Raw genomic sequence first — 14,484 nt, 5'->3', positions numbered from 1 at the left:
AAAAACCAAGCACTCTTGTCTAGACTGCAGCAAAAGTACAAGAGGGTAAATATCATGGCCTGTGTAGGAGGGGGGAGCGTGACATATTCTCATGGTGCACTGGGAGGCCTTGAAGTAATAAATAATGAGAACCACTGCTAAAGAGAGAGTGTGCTAAAGAGCACACACACACACACACACACAGACAAACATCTTTCTGAAAGTGGTCAAAATATGTTAATTATTTTAAAATTTGTCACACTACCTTTCCTATTTACTGTATATGTTTTGTATATATGAGGGAAAAATCACATATCAAGCGTTTTTGGATGAAATAAAAAATACAGATCCAGAACAAATCCAAATATACAGTATCTAGATCAAGACATTAAAAAGGTAACTTCAGAAAAGTAATTTTTGTGATGGCACAAAGTACTTTCTTGGATAACAACTAACATGAATGATACATCTATTTTACTATTAGTATCTATGGGATTTGCTCCCATGCCAGTTTTTAGGTGAAAAATGTAAACATATTGCACAGAATATTTTGAAAAAGAACATGCTAATCAATGACGTAAACATAAACATGACACTACCTGAGTAAGAAGAAAAACTAGACACACGATACAGCTACACAAAATATTGAATAATATAAATTCATTATATTATATGAACTAAATAAGATTATTATGTTATGGAAATCTAATTTTACTTACCCTTGGAGATTTTTGCCTTTTTATTCTGAGTAATTCAAAAAATTGTTGAATGATGGAAGAATGGATTCATGATTAGTGTTATTCTAAGTGACATTCTCCCCCTTGCTTGCAAGCTTCTAGCTTCTTTACATGGAAGAATTGGTGGTGAAGTTGTAATGAATTACTTTGCTGTTCACCTAAAGCAAACCACTTACCAGCTTAATGTCCTGAACCAGGGAAGGTCATATGAATGATAAACCCGATATCCAATTGTTATAATTTCATGGAAGCACTTGATTTGAATACCAAGAACCTAGAATCCAAAAGACAGATAAATCAGGACACAGTCTGTGAAAACACACATTTTAAAATCTTTTTTTCTTACTTTAAGAAGTTTTGCATTTTTTTTCTGTTTAGTAGATCCACACAAACATATCCAAGCTCTTTTATGAGTTATTACAGATCACAGATTTGAAATACTGCATATTTCACACATTTCAGAGTATAATGACAACACTCTTCTGCAGCTCACTCTATTGGGCTTGCTTTGTGACCAACTGCACTGTGCCGCGGTGTTACATTACAAGTGGAATTGCTGAATGCACACAGTGAGGGAAATTAGATTCAACTGTTTCACTGGCCATATTCTCTAGAAAACTGAAATCTATGAGACATAACAGGCAAAAAATTCATGTCAGCAAATACTACTTGTGAAGGTCAGCACCCACTATTCTCTAATGAAGCAGGACATATAATTAACATCCATTTTATAAAAGAACATTAGCAATGTTGAAGAAAAAGCAAAATGTACCATTCAAAATGTCCCCCCACCTCTCTTTTATCCCAGTGTTTGCAACCACAATAAATGAAGTCTGTCTGAAGTCGGTTTCACATTTCTGTGTTTACGTGACTAGCAGGCTCATTCTCACAGCCTGTTTACGGAGTATCTTGTCTTTACTTTTTTAACTCTCTAATTGTCATGTGTGTACATACTGTACATTACCATTCTTGGTGGCAGTCATTCCTGGGTTAACCTATTATAACGACACTGACATTACATTGTGAACTACTTTTTAACTTGATTTTTTTCCAGGATTAAAACATTCACTTTGTGTTAGTAAGATGGCAACAGACTGGGTTAGAACTGGATGGCACTTTGGCACAGTGGTGAGCACCACTATCTCACCGCCCTAAAAGAGTTTAAATTTTAGTCATGGTGTGTGTGGAGTTTGCACATTCTCCCTGTATGTGCATGGGTTTCTCTCCAGGTATTCCAGTTTTTCTCCATGAAGATGTGTATGTTAATTCAACTGGATTAACAAGTGTAGGTTTGTACAGTACATGAATGTGCCCCCTGATGGGCAGGTGCCACATTCAGGATGGGTCCCTGCTTGGAAAGGCTCTGGTGTACTGAACTGAATGAAACAAGAATTAAATGAATGGATGAGTTGACATGTACATGAGATACAGACATTTTGGGCCAAAGGTAATGTTGTTAGCAGTTGTTTATAAAAATGTCAAAAGAAAAATGATCAGAAGATTGTCATGTGAACTGCACAATGAAAGATGGCTGTCAAAACAGTGCTAATTCTTTGGGCTTGCAATGGTGACAATGTCAGCGCACTCTCCTGAACAAAATTACCCACAAAAAGAAGCAGATACATGTAGCAAAAGGGCAATATATATGAGAAATAAAATATTCAAATATTTTTAAGAATGTTAAAAAATAGAAATGCCTACTATTCCATCTAGCTGCAGCTGAAAAGAACATGCTAATCAATGACATAAATTCAGGACACGACCTGAGTAAGAAGAAAAACTTGACTAGAAGAAAGACAAGACACAACGTTACAGCTACACAAAATACTAAATAATATACATTCAGTATTTTAAATGAACTAAATAAGAATATTATGCTATGGAGATCTAATTTTACTTACCCTTGCAGATTTTTTATTCTGAGTAATTAAAAAAATTGTTGAATGATGGAAGAATGGATTAATGGTTAGTGTTATTCTAAATGACATGGCTCTTTCTCCCCCTTGCTTGCAAGCTTCTAGTTTCTTTACATGGAACAATTGGTGGTAAGAAAATACAAATGCCTCGTATTCCATCTCGCTGCACCTAGTGGTTTAGGGAGTAGCTAATCGACCGTCTAAGACATTTCTTGAAAGACAAGATAGTTGCCATGATTTTTTCACTTTCAATTGAACTTTCATATGCTATTAGTGTTGATGTGGAGAAAACCTGCATGATTTTTGGTCATTACTTCTGAGTACTTGTAATGTGACCCCAGAAAGTCTCTTGTGCAACAGACTGATTAATCTCTCTTGATATGTTGTGGTTGCATGTGTCTATTATTCCAGATACAGACTGACCTGCTCCTTAATTTTAAAATATTGAAGTATGTATCTGTGAAGGAATCTCCAAGATTTTTAAAGTAACAGTAAAAGTGACTCTCTCATCCAGCTAGCAGTATCTCTACTGGTTCACCCTGTTAGTGTCAAAGTATGAGGGCCACCTGAGGTAAGAGATGTGAACCTGTGGGCCACACCATGTTTCCACTGCCAGGGACTCTGCTGTACACTAAACAGAACAACCATACCTCACCTGATTAAATTTCCCATTGTTCTGTTCATGACAGAATACATTTTGAGACTCAGATACCATCCTACAATGCCTTCTCTTCTCCAAAAATCCATATATATATATATATATATATATATATATATATATATATAAAAATATATATATTTTAGTATACTGCTAACTCCATATTAAACTTGAGCACCGGCGTACATGTTTGCATGCTCCGCTCCCACTTACTGCCTAATTTTCTTCATTAAGTTCCTCAAAGTCTAACATTCATATTGACACTGATGATCAGACTTAAATGAACACAACCCAAAAATTATATTTTTTTTGATATGTTACTCAACCAATGTGGTTTGTGGTAATGGCCAAGAAATCTTTTTAATCTCATATTTTTGTGGAGAAGAGTTAAGTGTGTATGGGGATCACAGCAGATAGTAAACAATACAGAAACATCAATGAAAAAATCTCAAGTTACCAATGTTGCATAGTCCACACATCAAGTCATCCAGTTTTACATTCACAACATGTAATTTCACTGAAATATTACTGAAAATTAAAGCAGTGCATAAACATGAAACATGTTCAAATAGGTTCAAATATTTGCATTGAAAACTGGCTCTTGACCAGGGAATGAGGGGAAGAGATAGATCTTCTGTTGACAAACTTGATCTCATTTGAACACGCTTCCTGTTAATGCACTGCTTTGATTTTCCAGTAATATGAATTCAACTCTACTTCAGCAAAAATACATGCACTTTGGCCACTGTGAGCTTATAACTGGAAAATTGACATGCATTATGCAACATGAATAACATCAGATTTGCTTTAATATGCATTTTAATATTGTTTGCTATTATTCAGTATTGGCCCACAAGCCTATTCTATCATAAACATTGATATCCGTTGTTTAGGAAAACATTTACTTGGGCATTAATACAAACCACACGAGATAAGCAACATATAAAAATGTAATTTTTGGATGGAGGATTCCTTTAACTCTGCTGCTTTATAAATAGATTTTCTTACATTTAAGATGACATATAGTTGTGATCCTTTATTCCTGCCTCTTGGATGTACTACAGCAATGTCACAGCTTGGACATGTACCACATTATTTTTTATTTATGTTGCAAGACTAGTGACTCGGAATTGGCCCTGTAGATGTAAATGTAACTTGCTCTGTGATGGACTAGGACCTACCAGAAAATGCATTTTACCTGCCGAAAATAAAAAGGACGAAGAATTAATAATGACTGGGAAGATCATAGATTTACTGCAGGTACAAAGGGTTAGGCTGATAAACATTATTTTTTATCCTATATCCAAATGTTCATATTAAATTTAAAAACAGAAAGTCCCTATTTGAACATCAGCTATAAATTAAAATGCAAATCTGTCCATCTATAAAGGTTTCTGAACAGATACAATTGAAGACAACACCAAAATGTGTCTTAAAATAGAGAGGGTTCTGGTTCTACTGTTATCCACCTTACTGATGTTTCTCAAGGCACAATTTCTGCTCAATGTTCAAAGTAAGGCACAACAAACATGTTTAGCTAAACAGGTCTCTAGAAAAACTGTTATAAAAGTATGTTAGCAGAAATGCATACGTTAATCTTACCAGAAACATGAGTACCAGAGGTCCCATATAGATGGTTAAGAAGAAGCCAGAGATCATTGTTAATGTTAAAATCCCACGAATCCACCAGTTCTTCCATCTGAAAATATAACAAAATACCAAATGCTGAATATTTTTAAGCATTTCAGTTAGGCGATAACTGTCAATGCGTACAAAATCAAGTATAATTAATGAACTTACATTGTAACAACAAAAAAGTATTTTCCTGCAATGTAAATCCATACTTGTGCAAATGGAGCACCAGAATGATTTGAAGAAAGAACTACTGAAACAAGTAAAGAGCAGCATAGTGGTGCAGTGGTAAGCACTGCTGCCTCATGGATCCAGTATCCTGGAAATGCACATCATGTTATGTGTGTGCATGAGAGGGCTGTGTAAATAGACAAGCACCCTTCTGACATAAGTTACTAGCTTGCGCCTGATGCTACTAGTGACAGGCTTTGTCTTTCAATGACCATGAACTGGATTAAGCAGATTTGATTTGTTATGTTAGTGTAAATAAACTACAAATTATGATATAGAATTCAAATGCAAGGCATGAGCACATGTACACTTTTAAATCGGTGCACAGCAGGGGCCTGCAAAGTTGATCCTGGAGAGCTGTAGTGGCTGCAGGTTATCACTGTTGATGCACTTATTGTTCAAGTAACCTTTTTATTCTTCATATCTGTTGTCTCACTTTTAAGTTTCCCCACCGCAAATTGCTTATTTCAGCGTTACACAGCTGTATTCGCTATTTGAATTGCTCCTTATTAGCAGTACAATGCAAATGGCAAAACAGTTCTCCATCTAACTTGTTTCCATTGACACCTGAGTGTATTCAACATGAACTATGTGGCTTAATAAAAACTTAGAAGGAAACTAAAGAGAAAAAAGTGAACGACTAAGAATTACTCCGCTTAGGATGATAAATCATTTGGATAAAATCTTTGGAAAGGAAAATAATCTACGATATTAGAATGACCTGTCATAAGAATGAAAATGTAAACAAGCCATGAAATTAAATAAGCCCTGTTATTGGCAAGGATTAGTTTCTCATTAAGCAATTGGGCTAGAACAAAAACCTGCAGCCACTACAGCTCTACATCACTGACTTTGCCTAAGCCAGTGTATAGTCTACTGCAGGGGTAGGCAACGTCGGTCCTGGAGTGCCACAGTATGTGCAGGTTTTTGTTCCAACCCAGTTCCTTAATGAGAACTCAATTATTGCTGATGAAGCACATATTGCTTAAGTGACATTTTAATGCTTCATTTTAGTGGTCTCGCTTGTTAAGGTTCTCCAACCTTAATTGCTTATTTCAATCTTAAACTGCTGCATTCAGTGTTTTAATTGCTCCTTATTAGCAATAAGATGTAAAACAGGGGTAGGCAATGTCGGTCCTGGTGAGCCGCAGTGGCTACAGGTTTTCATTCCAACCCAATTGCTTAATTAGAAACCACTCATTGCCAATCTCAGACCTTATTTAATTTTATGGCTTGTTAGTCTGTGCAATGTAAGGCTTTTATATCGTAGATTTTTTTCCTTTCCAAGGATATCATCCAAATGATTTGAAGCCTAAAACAGATCATTTTCAGTCTGTCACATTTTTCTATTAAGTGTTTTATTAAATCAAACAGTGCATGATGAACACACACAGATGTAATTGGAAAAAAGCTAGCTGGAGAAGTGCTGGCTGCTTTGTCTTTTACATCTTATTGCTAATAAGGAGCAATTAAAACACTGAATGCAGCAGTTTAAGATTGAAATAAGCAATTAAGGTTGGAGAACCTTAACAAGCGAGACCACTAAAATGAAGCATCAAAATGTCACTTAAGAAATATGTGCTTCATCAGCAATAATTGAGTTCTCGTTAAGGAACTGGGTTGGAACAAAAACCTGCACATACTGTGACACTCCAGGACCGACGTTGCCTACCCCTGGTCTACTGTATACCACAGGCATCAAACTCAGGTCCTGGAGGCCTGTGGTGGCTGTGGGTTTTCCTTCCAGGCACTTTCTCAATAAGTATCCAAATACCTTCAGAATGGAGTACAGTAATCCCTCCTCCATCGCGGGGGTTGCGTTCCAGAGCCACCCGCGAAGTAGGAAAATCCGCGAAGTAGAAACCATACGTTTATATGGTTATTTTTAGAATGTCATGCTTGGGTCACAGATTTGCGCAGAAACACAGGAGGTTGTAGAGAGACAGGAACGTTATTCAAACACTGCAAACAAACATTTGTCTCTTTTTCAAAAGTTTAAACTGTGCTCCATGACAAGACAGAGATGACAGTTCTGTCTCACAATTAAAAGAATGCAAACATATCTTCCTTTTCAAAGGAGTGCAAAGCAAGCAGTCAAAAAAAAAATCAATACGGCTTTTAAGTATGCGAAGCACCGCCGGTACAAAGCTGTTGAAGGCGGCAGCTCACACCCCCTCTGTCAGGAGCAGGAAGAGAGAGAGAGAGAGAGAGAGATAGCGAGAGACAGATAAAAAAAATCAATACGTGCCCTTTGAGCTTTTAAGTATGCGAAGCTCCGTGCAGCATGTCCTTCAGGAAGCAGCTGCACACAGCCCCCCTGCTCACACCCCCCTACGTCAGCGCAAGAGAGAGAGAGAGAGAGAGAGAGAAAGTTAGCTGGATAGCTTTTCAGCCATCTGCCAATAGCGTCCCTTGTATGAAATCAACTGGGCAAACCAACTGAGGAAGCATGTACCAGAAATTAAAAGACCTATTGTCCGCAGAAACCCGCGAAGCAGCGAAAAATCCGCGATATATATTTAAATATGCTTACATATAAAATCCGCGATGGAGTGAAGCCGCGAAAGGCGAAGCGCGATATAGCGAGGGATCACTGTAAACTTCTTTTAATATTTATTTTACATGACCTTCGTCTTAATATACACAAAGCATAATAGTTACCAGTAGCCAAACAATAATGATGTTATGAACCTGGGGGGATTTGTCACATGCTAATTTCACTGCTAGGCCTAATTTTGATTTATCTTGTTATAGGAAGAATTTTTGAAGAATTTTTATTATCTTACAAATCAGGTCAGGTCAGATTGGGGAGCATACAGTGCAGTGCATTACCGCACCCACCACACAACAAAACAGCTATAGATCCTGGTTGGCAATCCCCAAGGCAGATATGTGGTCCAGTCCCACCTCTCAAAAATGACCATCTATTTTGCCGTGTTACATGGGCGTTTCCTTGGCCTGGTCCAGCCACTTGGGTCCTCAACAATGAGGATTCTGTAAGATGGGAAATCTTGCCACATGGCCATAGTGCCGTAACTGTCACTCCCTCACAATTCAGATAATTAGCCTCATCTGGGACTCTGTGAGGAACTGGTCATTCAGTGCAAAGTCAAACCAACAGTACCCAAGGATTCTCCGAAGGGACACAGAAGAGACACACTACCGATAGGAGTCCAGTCTTTGACAAAGGTCACTTGATAGCAACCATATAACAAAACAGGAAGCACCAGGACTCTAAAGACTTGGGACTTTCATCCTTCTGCAAAGATAATGGGTACGCCACACAGCACTTTCCAGTGATTTCATGACCCCCCCCCCCCCATGCTCTCCCAATTTGAGTACTGACTTCATAAGAAGAGTCACCAGAAACATGAATGTTGCTGCTGAGGTATGTAAACCTCTTGACACAGTCAACATTCTCCTTGCAGACAGACACACTGCTGATGGCTGTGCCCAAGAGGTAATGAAAGGCCTGGATCTTGGTTTTTATCCAGGACACTGGTAAGCTCAGGCACTCAAGACTCCTCACAGTCTCTCAAGAGCCCCAATCAGAGCCTCCGTTGACTAGCTTACTGTCATTTTTTTTTTCCGCTTTCAAGCTAGCATTTTCAATATTGTTTTACAGCATGGGTGCCAGCACTTTGTGTGTTCCTTTACAACTATATAATGAACAGAAATGCTGATGTGTGACATCATCACTCCTCTGGTGTAAAAGATGGTGATGCGTTATCTACAGAATCCAAATTTAGGGATAAATCTTTACAGACAGATCTAGTTAGTCTTAGGAGTCTCTCTGGTGGTCAGGACTTTTGTAAGAACTTTCCAAATCTGAAGTTGTTAAATATTCTGAGCTTTAGGTCAAAAATAGTGTTTTGTGATTATTCTGTCCAATTGTGTTGTTTCGTACTGTAATCACAAACATTTTCTATGCTATGTGCACACATTGTGCAATAAATCTGATAAGTTTCAAATACTTCAAAGTGTGAGGAAAGATCGTCCACCCATCCATTTTGACATGTACTGAGCACAATCAGTTGCACACCGACCCACACACCCAGATTCATTGCATTGTGGACAATATGGAGTTTGTCAGCAAATCTAAAAGGCCCATCTTTGGATTGTGGGAGGAATTCAGAATAGCTGGTGAAAACACCGACTGACATGGTGGAGAAATGTAAACTAAAACCTGAGCTCCTGGAGCTGTGATTGCTAACCACCGATTAAACATGTTTTAAACTTACTTATGGTTACAGCTGATTGGAATGACTAGCTTTCTATTGCTAATGTCAATTTTTTACCCACAGAATTCAGAGTCAAAGATAGCCAGAATAGTAACAAACTGCACAAGGGAGGACCTGTGGTTCAATTGCAGTGCACAATCCGTCACACCAGACTGATCTGCAGCTGCCAATAAACCTAATGCACTAGTCTTTAGGATGCAGGTGGAAAGCCAGAGCACCCACACAAAAAAAGCACACATGAACATAGGAAGAATGTGTGGCCTGTACACAAACACTGACCAGTCCAGGGAATGAACCCTGCATGCTGGCGCTATAAGGCAGACATACTAACCATACTGCTCTACTGCTTGATCAAGTAAGTGAACAGTAATATTGGACAATCTTAATCATTTCATACTTCATAGCCCTGCTGATTTAAGGATTTCTTTTGTTTAGCAGAAGAATTTTTCTCACACCTGCAGGTGTCTTTACCTCGTTGAACTTGGTATCTTTTAAATAATTTTTAGTTTTACCAGTAATTCAAGACTAAAGAATCCATGTGGGTGTCAACCAATTTAATGCAATGGATTTTTATATAAACAGGATTTACAGGTTTAAAAAAAAGTATTTTTCCATAGGAGAAATTATTCCAATCACACATAAAATTGACAACAACCGTATAACTGATAACAGACAGGTCTAGTAAAATAAATCCAGAAAGATGGCATGTTCTTTTAGGTGGCCTATTGGTGGTCAGTGGTTAGTGCTGCTGCCCCAGTCCTGGATTACTGGGTTCAAATAAGTTTCTTAGGCATTGCCATATTTTGCTGCTGCAAAATAATTTCCAAGGAAAGTATTCATTTAAGTACTTATTTTATTTAATGCTGCAAAATAATTTCCAAGGAAAGTATTCATTTAAATGAAGTACTTATTTTATTTAATAAGTACTTTTTTTATTAAAACAATTAATTGTAGCCTACTTTTAAAAAAAACTTTAAATTACCAAATGCAAATTCTGATGGACAACTGTATATCAAGTGTATATAGCATATGTTCACATTAAGAAACATCTCCAGAACACATAGGGGGATAAAAATAAGTTTAGAATAAGGCAACTTACCAGCTACAGTAGGTCATGGGAAATGCTAGTAATAATAACATCATTCCAGTCAAGCTGACACAAGGGTTTGTTCTGTTTATTCAAGGATTTTTACTGTGTGCTAATTGCAAAGTGTATGATGGGGCATCTGCTTTAGTCACCATTTTTAATCATTGCTACATGCAAGATCATATGATCAAATTTCTCTTAAATTCAATTTTAGTAAATCCAGAGTAAGCTATTTGTAGGCAGATGATTTACAGGTAAAACTGTCTCTACTTATACACATATTTCACAAGTTCAGCCCTTTCTGTGTGTGTGTTTTACCATGTACAAAATGACTCATGACTTTGGATGCATCTTTATATTATGCAACATGGCTTCAGAAAACCACTTCTGTCTGCTCTCAGTCTTGTGTATTATGCAAGTTGATTATGTTTTCACCCATTTTCACTGTTATTCTTACCTTCGTTAATCCTTACTATTGTAATTCTTGTGTTTGAATTACTGTAAACTTAATACAGTGGCCTAATTTGCTTATTGATAGCAAATTTTATACCGAAACAGCATATCTTGCATTGAGAAAATGATTTTCCCTTTTCTCATCAAGAACAATCTGTTGGAAATGATTGCAGCATTGCTGGAGAGTGTTTAATCAAGTCAATGGCAACAAATGACACAATAAATCAATCCGATTAAGCTGCAATCTCAAAGCCCCACACATAAACCGAATACCAAATATTTAACAGTGAACTACCTAAACACCACATTGATTTAATGTCCTTATTTCATTTTAATAAACATGTGGGGCAGCTGCACTTTAAATACAGTCTGTGCTTTTTTATATTTTTTTAAACTTGCTTCCTTCAATTTAGGATCACAGAAGACTCAGTATTGATGCCGGTAGCAATGGGTGCAAAGTAGAAATCTGCCACAGGTGAACACAATTCCCCCATTTAGAGATCACAATAAGACAAAAAAAAAGGAGTGTGATGCACAGAATGGTCTCTGCTCATTTTGTGCAACATCAGCTATTCTTATGCTGTTAAGTAATAAAACCATTTATTTTCCACATTAAAAAGTCAAATTTGTTTATCATAAACTAAAAGGGTGCACATACAATGTATAAACTAGTGGAGTTTTTGTGTACTGTTAACCACATAAAGCTTATTTTACGTTGAATAATGTAATTCACACTTCATCTATTACTTTTGAATGATTACTTTTTGCCTTAAATTAATTGTCTCAGTAACAAATTTTACAGTATTTTTCCAGACAGCAAGACTGAAGAGAAATAAAAACTGAAAGAGGAGGCAAAACGGTTCATCATACTGCCTGATAAGCTTCAGACAAACAGTTTGATTTCCAGCCAGGTCAGTATCTGTGTGCCAGTTACCTTCAGGGACCTTGGTTTCTGAACCAGTCAGTATTTTAGTAGAGTCTGAACATTTTGCTTATGTATGTATGATTTTCCCTTCCCATCCCACATACAAATGTTACAATAACTGGGGACTCTGTCACTTTTGTTACAAGAAGTAGTAAAAGTATTCATTCTACAGTGCATCTGGAAAGTATTCACAGCGCATCACTTTTTCCACATTTTGTTAGGTTACAGCCTTATTCCAAAATGGATTAAATTCATTTCTTTCCTCAGAATTCTACACACAACACCCCATAATGACAACGTGATAAAAGTTTACTTGAGATTTTTGCAAATTTATTAAAAATAAAAAAATTGAGAAAGCACATGTACATAAGTATTCACAGCCTTTGCCATGAAGCTCAAAATTGAGCTCAGGTGCATCCTGTTTCCCCTGATCATCCTTGAGATGTTTCTGCAGCTTAATTGGAGTCCACCTGTGGTAAATTCAGTTGACTGGACATGATTTGGAAAGGCACACACCTGTCTATATAAGGTCCCACAGTTGACAGTTCATGTCAGAGCACAAACCAAGCATGAAGTCAAAGGAATTGTCTGTAGACCTCAGAGACAGGATTGTCTCGAGGCACAAATCTGGGGAAGGTTACAGAAAAATTTCTGCTGCTTTGAAGGTCCCAATGAGCACAGTGGCCTCCATCATCCGTAAGTGGAAGAAGTTCAAAACCACCAGGACTCTTCCTAGAGCTGGCCGGCCATCTAAACTGAGCGATCGGGGGAGAAGGGCCTTAGTCAGGGAGGTGACCAAGAACCCGATGGTCACTCTGTCAGAGCTCCAGAGGTCCTCTGTGGAGAGAGGAGAACCTTCCAGAAGGACAACCATCTCTGCAGCAATCCACCAATCAGGCCTGTATGGTAGAGTGGCCAGACGGAAGCCACTCCTTAGTAAAAGGCACATGGCAGCCTGCCTGGAGTTTGCCAAAAGGCACCTGAAGGACTCTCAGACCATCCATCCATCCATCCATTGTCTCCCGCTTATCCGAGGTCGGGTCGCGGGGGCAGCAGCTTGAGCAGAGATGCCCAGACTTCCCTCTCCCCAAATTCTCTGGTCTGATGAGACAAAGATTGAGCTCTTTGGTGTGAATGCCAGGCGTCACGTTTGGAGGAAACCTGGCACCATCCCTACAGTGAAGCATGGTGGTGGCAGCATCATGCTGTGGGGATGTTTTTCAGCGGCAGGGACTGGGAGACTAGTCAGGATAAAGGGAAAGATGACTGCAGCAATGTACAGAGACATCCTGGATGAAAACCTGCTCCAGAGCGCTCTTGACCTCAGACTGGGGCGACGGTTCATCTTTCAGCAGGACAACGACCCTAAGCACACAGCCAAGATATCAAAGGAGTGGCTTCAGGATAACTCTGTGAATGTCCTTGAATGGCCCAGCCAGAGCCCAGACTTGAATCCGATTGAACATCTCTGGAGAGATCTTAAAATGGCTGTGCACCGACGCTTCCCATCCAACCTGATGGAGCTTGAGATGTGCTGCAAAGAGGAATGGGCGAAACTGGCCAAGGATAGGTGTGCCAAGCTTGTGGCATCATATTCAACAAGACTTGAGGCTGTAATTGCTGCCAAAGGTGCATCGGCAAAGTATTGAGCAAAGGCTGTGAATACTTATGTACATGTGATTTCTCAGTTTTTTTATTTTTAATAAATTTGCAAAAACCTCAAGTAAACTTTTTTCACATTGTCATTATGGGGTGTTGTGTGCAGAATTCTGAGGAAAAAAATGAATTTAATCCATTTTGGAATAAGGCTGTAACATAACAAAATGTGGAAAAAGTGATGCGCTGTGAATACTTTCCGGATGCACTGTATATGTAACTTTGTAATTATACTGGAAAAGCTTCATGATTTGGTCTTTGATCAGTTTCATACAGTACCTCCTTGGAAGTTTCATATTTTAATGTTATACAACATTGCATTAAACTGCATTTAAATTGGGTTTTTTGACAATGAACAGAAAAGGATTCTTTAATGTCAAAGAGAAAACAGATCACTGCTAAGTGGTCTAAAATAATCTACATATATAAAATCCCTATGTGCGTCCAGGTGTCCGTGTGTGGGTGTCTTCTGATGAAGTGCGCATGCGCGGGGCACGGTGCGACGCGCGATATTACTGTCAGAGAAAGTTAGAGGCGTTTTACAGAAATACAAACCAGTATTACTGCGAGAGGAAATGAAAGGTACACAATACAGTGACGCATATTACAGCCACATACAAGCCAGTATTACTGTCAGAGGAGATTAAAGGCATATTACCGACGCGCACGCCTGTATTACCGCCAGAGAAAATTAAAGGTATATTACGGACGTACAAGCCAGTGGACGTACAAGACGGTATCCTTCAATAAGGGTGCGCACAAAAAGGCGAGCCTCAAAAGGGCGACCTCAATTGGGCGCAGCGAATAAAGGCGCGCGTAAATAAAGATCTGCACCTTTGCTGCTCTTCACATATTCCAGAGCCATTTGAACTAAATTATCTACGAACGCCTTTATTCGCCGCGCTCAATTGAGGTCGCCCTTTTGAAGTTCGCCTTTTTGTGCGCGCCCTTATTGAATAGAGCCGTACA

The 14,484-nt window shown here is 38.4% G+C and overlaps 1 protein-coding gene across 1 annotated transcript in view; it reads right to left on the bottom strand.

The window, feature by feature from the left end:
* The window catches only part of cds1 (CDP-diacylglycerol synthase (phosphatidate cytidylyltransferase) 1), a 96,591-nt gene that overhangs the window by 28,527 nt on the left and 53,580 nt on the right, over positions 1–14,484 (bottom strand). Inside the window, exons 3-4 of the mRNA XM_028805611.2 lie at positions 4,893–4,989; positions 893–990 (exon numbers count right to left, since the gene is read on the bottom strand). Of these exons, the coding sequence (XP_028661444.1) occupies positions 893–990; positions 4,893–4,989 (195 nt within the window). The remainder of the gene's footprint in view (positions 1–892; positions 991–4,892; positions 4,990–14,484) is intronic.

Source organism: Erpetoichthys calabaricus, chromosome 7 (assembly GCF_900747795.2).
Source record: "Erpetoichthys calabaricus chromosome 7, fErpCal1.3, whole genome shotgun sequence".
NCBI classification, from domain to species: domain Eukaryota; kingdom Metazoa; phylum Chordata; class Cladistia; order Polypteriformes; family Polypteridae; genus Erpetoichthys; species Erpetoichthys calabaricus.
This window is presented reverse-complemented; position numbering and strand designations above follow the sequence as displayed.